Source organism: Dendrobium catenatum, unplaced genomic scaffold (genome assembly GCF_001605985.2).
Source record: "Dendrobium catenatum unplaced genomic scaffold, ASM160598v2 original_scaffold_86555, whole genome shotgun sequence".
NCBI classification, from domain to species: Eukaryota; Viridiplantae; Streptophyta; class Magnoliopsida; order Asparagales; family Orchidaceae; genus Dendrobium; species Dendrobium catenatum.
Window position 1 is genome coordinate 50,013 of NW_021404996.1, and position 12,822 is coordinate 62,834.

The window sequence follows — 12,822 nt, forward strand, 5'->3', positions numbered from 1 at the left end:
AATAGACAACGTGCAATAATTATAATAGTAATTGGATAAAGTAATATCCACCGGTAGAGAGTAAAAAGACGCTTGGCGGCTTGACCAATCCTCTGCTGACCTAAAAGAGGCACCCACTGTAATATCAAAATCTGCTCCAGGATCGTCCAGGAAGATCTGGGATCGTCCTGGGACGATCAGTGGAAATTTTGCTCCAGAATTCCATATGAATTACAGAATATACTCACATTTTACAATTGTATTTTCATATTTCTATTTCAACTCATCATAAAAATAAAATTATGAAATTAAATTTCAACACATAATAATTAACTCATAATCTATTTTATATTCAAAATTTTATTTCCTTATTCTCAATTAGATCACTTAAAAAAGCTAAATTTTATGATTACCTAAACATTTAATTACAACTAATTTTATTTTTTTTATATACATTTTAGATCTTAACTTTTAATCAAATGCACACAAAATTCATGAGTTCTCTTCATATATCTATTAATTTTGAAAATATAGACTACTTATCATCTTAGTATTCATTTGTGAAGGTTTTTTACTACTTTTTAAAGTTATTTTTAATACAATAATATCTTGAAAATAGAAAAAAAATAATAATCTAAAGCTATCCCAAATAAAATTTTACAACCTCGACTAAACATCGGTGGGTAATTAAATAGACAACGTGCAATAATTATAGTAGTAATTGGATAAAAACGTAATATCCACCGGAAGAGAGAATAATCAAGCTTTCTATCCATCGTATTGATTGATTGATGACAGTTTGAAAAAAAGATTATTAATCCCATGTGACAAATCGGTTACCTTTACAAATGCAAATTACTTATTGAATACTTCACATGCAAATGAGGTGCGTCTTGGAGATGTTTTATTGATAGGTATCTTGTCAATATAATACAGTAGGAATGATTGAAGAATGATGATATATAATAAAATTTATTTTAAATTATTAGGGTAAGAGTGCCTAATAATGACAATATGATTGATACCCATTGCTGCTTGTTCGGGTGATGGAGAGCCGTCTGGGCAAAGCCTAGGTCCCTGATTCGAATCCCTTAACAAGCAGTAAAAGCCTTAAGTGTTTGCCCGTGTAAATTGGTGTGGGTTGCATGCTAGGTCAACCCGGATTTTCACTGGCCTAAGAACAGTGCTTCCAAAAAAAAAATGATTGATGATCTCAACTCTCTCGTTTTGGCCTAACTTATATTTTTGCTAATTAACCCCGGCCATTTTTCATAATTATAGAATCAAATAAGGGTAATTGCATTGGAAGATGTTTTTGATAATATAGTTTTCATTATATTGGTCTTTTATTTTATATTCAGAAAATCATGGGCAGATTTGTAGTGGGGTGCCTGGGAGCATTGGAGGTCCCTCCTCCAAGGTCACGGCCCAGAAGGGCTGATTAAAAAATAATTTTGATTCATTTCTCTAACTCGGCATAGTAGCAATTTACATGACGGTAGCTCGTAGGGGTGTAAATGAGTCAAGAGGAGCCCAAGTCATTTCTAATTTGAGCTCGTGTGGGCGCGAGCTTGATTATTTAATCGAGCTTGAGCTTTATTCTATGAGTTCGAGTTGGGTCATGAGCCAGCTTTTTTATTATGAAAGAGAAAAAATGATTATAATTCAAGTAATTATTATAATTGTTGCATGCGAGAATATACGCGGCGGTAGAGTTTGTAAATCATTAATAAAATGATAAAATGAATAAGAAATAAATTGAAATTAATAAAGAATCACTTAATGTAAAAAATGAGATATATTTTAAGTATTTTTTTACAACTTAGTATTTAAAATCTTGAATGTTAATATATTTTACATGTATTTATATTATTATTTTTTAAATGAGTCAGCTTTCGAGATAAGAAAATAGAAATAGAACACGATCTCAATATCTAAAATTGAGATATAAACTACTAAGGCTTTGATGGCTTTCTTATTGCTTCTTAAATTAGTTTTTTAAAATTTTTATATCGTAAAATTGCTTTAAAAAGTAGTAAGAAAGCTGTCTAACGAAGCCTAAGTCAAGAACAAATTCATAATGAAACCCATATTTGTTCACATACTTTACATTTTAAATGAGCGATGATAAGGAATTCCATATGCATCGGGAATTTGTATAACGATATGGCGAATTTGTGTACAGAGACACATTCCAATTTCACTGCTCCTCATAATGTTATAAATAGCAGAGGAAGAGAGATAATGGGAACAGCCAATTTTTCAAATGGAATGTCCCAATCTAGGGTTAATGTTCAACTTTTTTGATAGCCGAAGCATATTTTGACCAGAGACTGGTCAAATTAAGAAGCTTTCAATTATTTGCCTCCACTTTCATATAAAAGTCCAAATAGTGTACAGAAAAAAAAAAATAATAAAATTGCTTGAGATTCTAAATCTAGGCAATTTACACGCGATACATATTCCTTACCTAAACCTGAAGCTTTTGCATATTTTATCAAAGAAGAACAGGAAGAAGATTTAGGCTATAAGAGGTTGAAGATGATGATGATGATGGAGGTCAGTGAGAAGAGAAGGGTGAGACAATATAACAGATCAGAAGCTCCAAGAATACGATGGAGTAATGAACTGCACAACCGTTTTGTTAGGGCAGTGGACTCTCTTGGTGGACAAACCAGTAAGTTTTTTATTTGTATAGGTTCAACCAGAATCATTATATGGAGATCATATGCTGTTTATGTATGTTCTGGACCTCAACTCTCTCTCTCTCTCTCTCTCTCTCTCTCTCCAACTATTAGGAGAGCAGAATGCATATACAAAGTTCACGTTGATAAAGAACTTGGCATGCATGAATTTATCAAGCTTAGATGTTGGGATGTTGAAAGGCAAAACTCAGATCTTTGCTCTCTCTCTCTCTCTCTCTCTCTCTCTCTCTCTCTCTCTCCAACTATTATGAGAGCAGAATGCATACATAAAGTTCACGTTGATAAAGAACTTGGCATGCATGAAGTTATGCAAGCTTAGATGTTGGGATGTTGGAAAGGAAAAACTCAGATCTTTGAGATTGATTTTGGGAATTATCAGCTTAAGATTTGATAACTAAGAAATTTACGGGGGATAATTTTATTTTGGAAATTTAAGAATCAGTAATTAATGCTATGAATAGATCGAATGATTGATCTTTGGCAGAAAAGAACTGCTAAAATCACAAAAAAAGGACAAAAAGCACATTAAAATTCGTTAATATCCTCATATTTTTGTAAATTAAAAGGATGAGAACATGCATGAGTGATTTCATGATGGTCACATATGTGAAAGAACAAAGAAAAGCTAACATGCAGGTGTAGTAAACCCTAGCTTGCTTTAGAAGGGTAGCAAACAAGATATTGTTGTGATGAGAGTTAGATATTTGATTAAAATTGCAATATTCATCTGAATATGTATGCATGTATGGGTGTGTTTGTGTTCATACTAAGTGATTATTAATTATATCCACTTTCACCTAGATAAACTAAGGTTGTGTTTGTAACGGTTTTCTTATTGCTTCTTAAAGCAGCTTTCAAGTATAAAAATTAAAATTGTTTAACTAGAAAACTGTCTTAAAAAGCACTAAGAAAACCGTCCCAAACGAAACCTAACGTCACTAAGAATTACCTCAGAATTCCTAAATGACAGCAATTATATATAGCTAGCTCAGAATGAGCTAATCTGTTCAATATAAAAGATAGGTTGCATCTGTAAGTAAAATTATTATTATTTGATGAATTACTACTCTTTAGGGGGATAAAATCATTTTATTTTTTCATTGTTTAAATTAGAATATTTCTATGCTGATTTATTTTTCTTGGATTAAATATATGCATACAGAAGCAACCCCAAAGCGCATTCTTCTGTTAATGGGTGTAAATGGACTGAACATATCTCATGTCAAAAGCCATCTTCAGGTACTTCTATAACTCTATCAATGTTCTATGGCTAATTTAAAGGCTGGTTAATTATGTATTAATCATTATAGAAATAAATGCATTCATTAGTAGTACTGATACAATGTTACAACTAATCAGTGAAAGTATTTTAGATGCTCATCTGTTGAGTTTCACAGCTGATATAGATTTCGTTTGGGATAGCTTTCTTATTATTTTCTAAAGCACGGGTTTAGTATAAAAATTTTTAGTTAAAAAAATCTTTGTACTAAAAAATTGTTTTAAAAAGCGGTGATAAAGTTATCCCAAACAAAACCAAAAGCATGAAATTTGCATGATTTTTAGAACTAATTAACAGCTTTATTTTTATCATTTAGTTGAATATTTAGAGATACATATGAGATGAACTTGTCTCCATGAAAGATAAGAGAGTTATTAGCCTCCCAAATTTATTTAGCAGCCTCTTAGTTGCTTAATTTTCATGCCATATTGGCATAAAACATGCATATTTTCACACTTAACATAAGAACTAAATAATATATAATCATATTAGTTTTAATGAGTTTTTTAAGCTACTAATCAAATATATTAAGAAAAAAATGTTTCATGATCATACTTAGTTTAAAATATGTCAAGAATATATCCTTTTACCCACGTGTAAATACTCTTTTTTTTTTACACAAGAGAGGGAGATCCTCATGACGTCAGAGCAGCTTGTGGAGATTTGAGATAATGACACAACAGTTATAGTAACAGTGACAGATGTTTGCAGAAAAGTAAAAATTATTACGTGCGGTATCCAAACGCATCCGGAGGCCAATCCGGACGTTGTGTACTGGGTGACGTAACGCATCTGAATTGGCCTCCAGACGCGTTTGGACTTCACACGTAATAATCTATTGAGAAATATAAACCCACCCTTTTATTATACTTTTTGGAAACAGGTGAGAAGCACTCCCTCATCAACATGTTAAAAATGAAGTATACATCATGTACTTTGATAGTCAAAAAGTATTGAACATGCTCTAAATATTATAAAAATGCATAAAGGAACTATAGGTCATTCTCAATGTTATTTTATGATAAAATGATTATCATGTCACCAAATTAAACCATCATAAAATTGTGCTTAAAAATACATGAAAATTTTCTTTAGAGTAGTTTTTATAATATTGAGGAATTATGGTGTTGAGATGCACTCAAAATAGCCCTAAAAAGAATATATAGTAGATAAATATATTAATGTAGAAACATTAAAAAAAATTAATGTAGAAACATCAAGTAATATGTCCTTTCCATAGCTTCATGAAGTGGTGGATTAGTGGAAAAATTGGATATGCTAAAAGGATTACAAAACTAAGAATCAATATAAGCTCACAAGCTTCAAAATAGCGTAGTATTCATCCCCTTCTTTTCCCTTACAATGGTTATATATGATAAGAAAGCTAAGAAATTTCTAGAAAATAAGAAGGTAAGTTAGTCCTAAGAGTTTATTTAGCTAATCATGCACTGCATCACTTCGTCATTTTTGGGTTAAAAGTATTTTGACTACCATTATCAAATTATTTAGGTTTCCATTTGATCCACACACACCCTAAGAAGTAGCATTATATGAATAATGGTTCATTTTGTGGCTTTCATATGTTTGGATTTATTCTATAGAAGAAGCAATATTTAAGGCTAGTTCATCACAGATAAGCTACATATGGTTAAGTGAATTCTTTGTATATAATATTTGATGGTGTTAAAAAGCTTTCGTTTGAAGAGTGATGGCTTATTGGGATTAATCTTATTTTGATTATTTTTAACAAGGATATAAGAGAAGAAAAAAGTTAACATCAAAGTGGTGACAGATATTTTATAAAAATATATCAAATGATTAATCATATTTAGGGGTACAAACAAGTCAAGTCAAGCTCAAGTCATGTCAAACTCAGACTCGACTCGTCATGAGCCAAATCCCAAGCTCGAACTCAAATCAAGCTCGGCTCATGCCAGTGAAAGGAGCTCGCGAGCTTCCTCAGTCCGGCATTCACATGTGTTTCGCCTTCCGCAGTACGGCATTCGCACCACGTTCACTAGTTCGGTTCTACAGTTCGCCTTCTGTGCAAGCGCTTCTCCCTTCCATGCTTCGCCAGTTCACCTACGGTTCGCCTTCGCGGTCTTGGTCAGTTTGCTCGCATTTAATTGAGCCGCTCAACAAGTAATAGAGTCGAGCATCATCTGGATCGAACTCAAGCTCCATAATCCAAAGAGCTCGAAATTTTGCTCGAGTTCAAAACTCAATTCACAATCTCGTTAATGAGTCGAGTTTGAGTCGGCGCACGAGTCGTCTTGACTCTTTTGCACCCCTAACTCTATTATAGACCTAAAATACATATTAAAAATTAATTGAGTCACTGTTATATATGGTACAATTATAATCCACACACACACCCATCCTAATATACAGGTTTGCCATTTACAAAAATTGAGGCCCATTTCAAAGTGCATATGTGTGGATATGGTGTTCTAGCTCGCTTTGTCATTTGACATATAGTACATTTATCTCTCAAAACCTATGCAAGTATAACTGGTGCAACCATTAGCTCCAAATCTCTGACTTCCTATATTTCAATTGAAATCGAGTAACACATCATCAAAGAGATTAACCTAACTCTTGCCTAATTTTTGAAAGATCTTGAGAGCTTTTCATTGGCATTTATACATAAGAAATTCCATATGCTTCTAGGATTTATTGTTGAAAATTATCTTAATGGTGCCTTCTTAATATTGTCAGGCATAGTTTGTACTTGATAACATTACTTATAATGAGTAAATAAAATTTTAATTCAAACTGAGCAATATAATTTATCGTGTTCAACTTCCCTTTGTAAGCTTTCAAAACTAGCATCTTGGCCTTTGCAGGAGATTTAGGCCCTATTATTTAGATAATGATAGTATTTTTTAAGTTTGTTTGATCAGTTTTTTTTTTTTTTGGCGATGATGATAAAGTTTTACTCATTTTTTCTTTTACGCTATGAAAATCTTTTGACAAAGCCAAATGAAAGAAAATTCACTCAATGATGATCACTACAGGGAATTCATTGAATACTGGCGGTCATTTGACCGTTGGAAGTTCCGCCAATTTTATTTTTCATGTTGGTATTTACCGCTGTTTAGCCTCCATTTTTATGTGAAAATTGATGTTAAATGCCAGAAATTACCGCCGGTAATGGACAATTTTTCTGTAATGAATATGATGAGTTGATGAAGTTGCACTCTTGGATATGTAGAATAAGTGAGATATTTTTTAGAATGCTCCGAGAAGTGTTGTTGAAGTTCTAATACTCCTACTACACTGTGCCATCCCTTTGTTTGGAATGATCTATTGCTTGGTATTTTACTTCAAGCACATCCACATTTATCACAAACCTAAAAAGATGCTCCATCCAAATATGATAGTTGGTAACTTGAGCTTTACAAATTATGGCGAGTAGTTTTAAATCTTAGAAGAATTCATTTGAAAACTTAGGCAAATAGCATCGTTTACAATTGGGTGATTCTATCTGCCCGGTCCCTAGGACGGCTTTGTCAATAAATTTAAATAAGTTTGGCAACATGAAGTCGTTGGATAATTATATTCTTTGAGACTTTTTTGTGGCAATAATCTTCCGGTCAACTTGACTTACACTCAACCAATTGAGATTTGTTGACTTGCATTTAAATCACCATAAACACTATTTATAGGTGTACAAAAAGGGCAATGATTACTCTTAAGAATTAGAAGTCAACACATAAAGATCATATCATTGCATGAATCAAGAAAATTTTCCCCTCATTGAGCCAATTATGAAATGTGGTCCCTAACATGAAATAGGACTTATCTGTTGTAGAACATGGTTAATTAAGAGATCATTTTGAAATGTGATCCCTAGTTAGCCACCTTACCCATCTCATAGCTCCTATATTTCTTATTAGAGCACATTAATTTTGTCATAGGCGCTTATGTAACTGCCATGCCTTTATCTCTCCTTATGATCAATAGGCTTCATTTGGGACGGCTTTCTTACTGCTTCTTAAAGTAGCTTTCTAGCAAAAAAAATTTAGAAAGTTGCTTTAAGGAGCAATAAGAACGCCGTTTCAAACGAAGCCTGAATATGTTTATCATTTCTCATTAATTTGTCTATGTTTTTTTTCTTGATCATCTTTCTAGTTGTATGTCTTTTAGTATCTAGATAAAGACTCCTCACATTTTTGCTTAGTTGCCCCAAATACATGCATATATAGCCACAAAAGACTTGTTTTAATGGCTGCAAATTTATAATCAACCTACAAATATTAATCAATCATATTTCATTTCACATCCTTCAATCCTAACAAAACTTGCTTATACTTAATTAATTTTAACTCTTGAGAAAGCACAATTACTTCTTCATTAACAAGCTAGTGCAAACGGCAGATGTACAGATCCATGAGCAACAGCCATTCAGACCTCAGTAACTTCCAGTTTTCCAAAGGCCACTGCTTGCAAAACATATCTGATCAATGCAACCATAACTTCCTTGAGGATTCATGGAAGAAGTCTACTTCAAACTCCAAAATCTACAGGTCCATCATCTTCATATTTTTTCCCCTCAAGCAAGAGAAAAATATTTTCATTATTAACATATGTTATCATTATTTTGTCTTATATTTAAGAGTTTTATTATTATTATTATTATTATTATTATTATTATTATTATTATTATTATTATTATTATTCTGTATTGACATATCCTGCGCTGTGCAGCTCAGCTTCAAATGGAATGCTGATGGATGAAGCTATTTCGAAGAAAGGTGATAGAGATCAAGGCAGTAAACAAAAGAAGGTTAGCTGTTTCTTTTTACTTTATTCCAACCAGCTTTGCGTTGCATGTGCTAGCTTTAAATGAGGAGAAATTATTACATACGGTCACAGGACGGTTCAGAGGCTAATTAGGACGCTCCACGTCATCCGATATACGACGGTACACTGTGTTGGTGATATTGCATGTCCTGATTGGCCTCCGGAAAACGTCCAGTGACCGCACGTAATAATGTGCTTAAATGAGGCATTATTAACTAGGCTTCGTTTGGGACGGCTTTCTTGCTGCTTTTTAAAACAGCTTTTTAATTTAAAAATTAAATATTTTATATCAAAAAGTTGCTTCAAAAGACAATAAGAAATTCGTCTCAAATGAAACCTAAAACATATAGCATGGCTTATGTAATATAAATCAACCATTTGGTCAACACCTACCCGACATTATACAAACCAACGCATGTGATGAGAGAACTTATCAAGCCCAACTAAATGTATGCATTAAATTGTTGTCCTTCTTTTTCAATCATACAGAATAAGCGTATCCAGTGAGGATTAATTAGTTTGTAGTTTTACAATAATGTAGTTAATAATTATCTGATTAGAGGACTAAATCAAGAAGTTAATGGATATTAAAAATCTTCTCAGTTCTCTTCATGGCCTAATAGAACACTAAGATAATTGTTTGAAATGGGATTAAGCCTAAAACTTAATGTACATTAACAATCTTTCCTTTGGGATATGATAATATGGGACTAAACCCAAAACTTAATGAATATTAGCAATCTTTTCTTCATGAGATGATAGTACTCCAACATAATTATCTAATATATCTTATCTTCCTGACTTGATAGTTCTTCAAATATCATGCGTTAAGAGCTCAAAAATTTAACCACGTCAAGATATAAAATAGGAGTGAAAGTTATTAGGTGGGTTGAGAGATCTTAACAGTTAATTCGGCATTTTTCTCTGTACTGATTGGTTTAGATTAAGCAAATCAGCCAAGGCATAATAAGATAGTGTGTCAGAATATATGTAACTCATTTTGGTCTGTTGGTTGAGAGCTTTGACTATCAACCAAGAGATATTGGATTTAAGTCTTGCGTATATGATGTGTATATGAGTTTGTCTTAATTAGCCTAAATGTCCAAATAAAAAAGGTCAAGTTTGTTTGTGTAACAGCCCAAACTCTTAACTATAGAGATATTGTTCACTTTGGCCTAAGGGCCTCACAGTTTTGTCATGTTAGTGTAACTTCCCAATATATCACTCATCCAAGAATTGTTCTGAGATGAGCACGCTTAACTGTGGAGTTTCTTACAGAAATTACAACCATTACACAAAAAGACGCCTCGATATCTAAGAGTTAGCTTTTTTTCACTTAAGGGGTTTTACAATCACCCTCACTTAAAGTAACTGATATCATTTTTAACATCTTCAATGAATATTGGAAGAAAACTCTGCAGTTAAGCGTGCTCATCATATAGCAATTTTGAGATGTGTGACCTACTGGGATGTTACACCAACATAACAAAAATATGAGGCACTTTGTGTACCAAAGCGGACAATATCTCGATAGTTAAAAGTTTGAGCCGTTATAGTTTGGAGCAGATATTTTACTATTTGATTTTTTAAAATTAATAGTACACTATTTTAAAAATTTTTATGATAAAAAGTTGTTTTTAACTATTAAACTAATCACCAAAATCAATAGTAATAATAGTTCAATCTTTTTAAGGTACTGTTTTTCAAAATGTTGAAAAGAAAGAGAAGGTACCACTTTTTTCTTTCAAAAAGCTAACAACTATTAAAGAAGGCATTGCCAACTTACAAGATTGAAGGATCAAATTTAAGTTTGGATTGTGACAGTTTTCTTTTTTTTTTTTAAATAATTGTTTAGTAAAATATTTTTTCTATTTAAATATATAAAAAAAAAATAGAATCCAAAAATTATCCCAAACAAATCATTAAAATATTAGATAAATGACCTAAACATAACATGGGGTTATACTTAGATCTTTAAGATTTGTTGGCGTCCACAAGTCTCCATAGATATCATCAATGACGTAGAAATCCATGTGTGTATTTAATGAAATTCTACCCTTCCTCGCATCAAGTTCTGTAAAGAATTTCTTCAAGTAATTATCCCAAAACAGTCCCTAAATTTATGTCATCATCTTTAGTTTTACTTCAAAATAATTATTTTCAATTAGGCCCCCAAAATTAACAATGTGGAAACTACTTTTTCTCATTGTGGTTGAATGATGCAAAAATAAACTTTCAAAAGTTGGCTCTTATACATTTTGATTGATGTGCGCAATTCTCAGCCCTAAGGGCAAGGTGCATTCTCAAAATATAAAATTATTTTGGGTTGGGTTTGAATTATATATATAAAGCATGTTTTAATAATAAAATAATTTAATTAAATATGGAATATATATCATCCAATACAAAAAAAAAAACTGAAAAAATAAATATTCTTAAAAGAGGAAGTTTGAAAAAGAATTTATTTGTTTAGGGCAACTCTTTGAAAATTTAATCTCACTTGTTAGTCTTCAAACCTTTCACAATTTCATTATTCTCATCATCATTATTTCACTCAACTTATATCACATGTATCCATTATTTATTTATTTATTTATTTATGTATTTATTAGGACATATCTTAAGATTTCGATTGGGATAGCTTTTTAACTGCTTTTTAAAATAGCTTTTTGGTACATAAATTTTTAATTTCAAGAAATTTTTTAACTAAAAAATAACTTTAAAAACAGTAAGAAAGCTGCCCTAAACGAAACCTAAATATATATTAGGCATCCATGATTTGATGTTATAAATTAAGTTTTCTCTTGAGACAGCTTTTTAATACAAAGATGAAAAATTTTATACTAGAAAGCAGTATCAAGAAGTAGTAAGAAAGTCGTCCCAAACGAAACTTAAGTATTCACCCAAAATACTACATGCTCACAGTTTTTTCTTCCTCGCGATTTTTTTTCGCCCTAGCCGCTCTGCTAGGGCTCGTGCATGGCTCCGGGCGTCTTCGCCCGCTCGACGGGAGCTTTCTCTCTGGTGGCCATCTTTCTCCAGGGAAGTCTCTCCTTCTCTGCCTTTTTCTTTTAGCGTGGCTAGTTCTTTATGGTTTTTTCGTTTTTGGCCGGCCGTGCCGGTATGGCGGCTGTGAAGCTTCGGGACCCCGAATTTTTTGGTGAGGTTTCCCATTCGCGTTCTTTTATTGAAGCTCTTGCTGGTCCTAAACCTTCCTTTCTGGATTTGTGTGCTTCTACCTTTCGTAGTATACCATCTTTATGGGTTTCCGACCTAGAAATTCAAGAGCTCGCTGCCCCTTTTCAGTTTTCCCTTGTTGGTTTCTTTCCTTCTAAAAGACCCCCTCTTGATTCTATCCACAAATTTTTTTTCAATTTGAAGTTGAAAAGTGAGTTCTCTGTAACAGTTTTGGATTCTTCACATATCTTGATAAAGCTTGCCAACGATCTTGACTACTGTAGGGTGTTCTGTCACCGCTCTTATCTAGTGTTTAATTGCTTTATGAAGTTGACGAAGTGGTCGCCATACCTGGATATTGCAGTTGAATCGCCTGTTATTTCAATATGGGTTTCATTTCCTCGGTTGCGCCCTCATTTTTTTTTTCACCTCGTATTTTGTTTGGGCTTGGCGGTTTGTTTGGTAAGCCTCTGAAGATTGACGCAGCTACGGCTGTAGGTTCCCGCCCTTCCATTGCCCGCGTGTTAGTTGAACTTGATATAACCAAATCCTATCCTAAACTTGTTTGGTTAGGTTCTGAAGCTTTAAGTTATACTCAAGAGGTTGTTTTTGATGAGTTTCCTCAATTCTGCGCCGACTGTAAGTGTATCGGACATGTTCAGGGTAACTGCAAACCTGGTGCTCCTGTGATTCAAAATTTTCCCAATCCTTCTTTAGCGCCTGTTAGTATAGTTGCTGAGGGTGTTTCTAAGACTTCTTTGGAGGGTGAGTTGTTGGATGGTGTTGTCATTCCTGGGAATGTTCACGCTGTTGAGCCGTCTGCTTCCCCTGTTTGTGGGGGGGGTATCTGCTGCGGTGGAGGGTCTTAATGATGCT

The 12,822-nt window shown here is 33.0% G+C and overlaps 1 protein-coding gene across 2 annotated transcripts; it reads left to right on the forward strand.

Annotated features, from left to right (window-relative positions):
* The first annotated feature begins 2,409 nt into the window (after positions 1-2,409).
* On the forward strand, positions 2,410-9,467 carry LOC114578590 (probable transcription factor KAN4). Of its 2 annotated transcripts, none has more exons than XM_028691921.1 (4): positions 2,410-2,656; positions 3,847-3,923; positions 8,344-8,492; positions 8,679-9,467. In XM_028691921.1, the coding sequence occupies exons 1-4, from the start codon at positions 2,521-2,523 to the stop codon at positions 8,701-8,703; spliced, it is 387 nt and encodes a 128-aa protein (XP_028547754.1). In that variant the 5' UTR covers positions 2,410-2,520; the 3' UTR covers positions 8,704-9,467. The 2 variants fall into 2 exon arrangements, with proteins under 2 accessions (XP_028547754.1, XP_028547753.1); XM_028691920.1 differs by having other exon boundaries at positions 8,674-9,463.
* Positions 9,468-12,822: the final 3,355 nt, after the last annotated feature.

Excerpts from the sequence above, each read along its gene's own strand:
- LOC114578590 (XM_028691920.1), top strand. The coding sequence starts at position 2,521 with ATGATGATGATGATGGAGGTCAGTGAGAAGAGAAGGGTGAGACAATAT. Across the intron at positions 2,657-3,846 it reads CTCTCTTGGTGGACAAACCA|AAGCAACCCCAAAGCGCATT; the intron begins GTAAGTTTTTTA and ends ATATGCATACAG. Across the intron at positions 3,924-8,343 it reads ATGTCAAAAGCCATCTTCAG|ATGTACAGATCCATGAGCAA; the intron begins GTACTTCTATAA and ends TGCAAACGGCAG.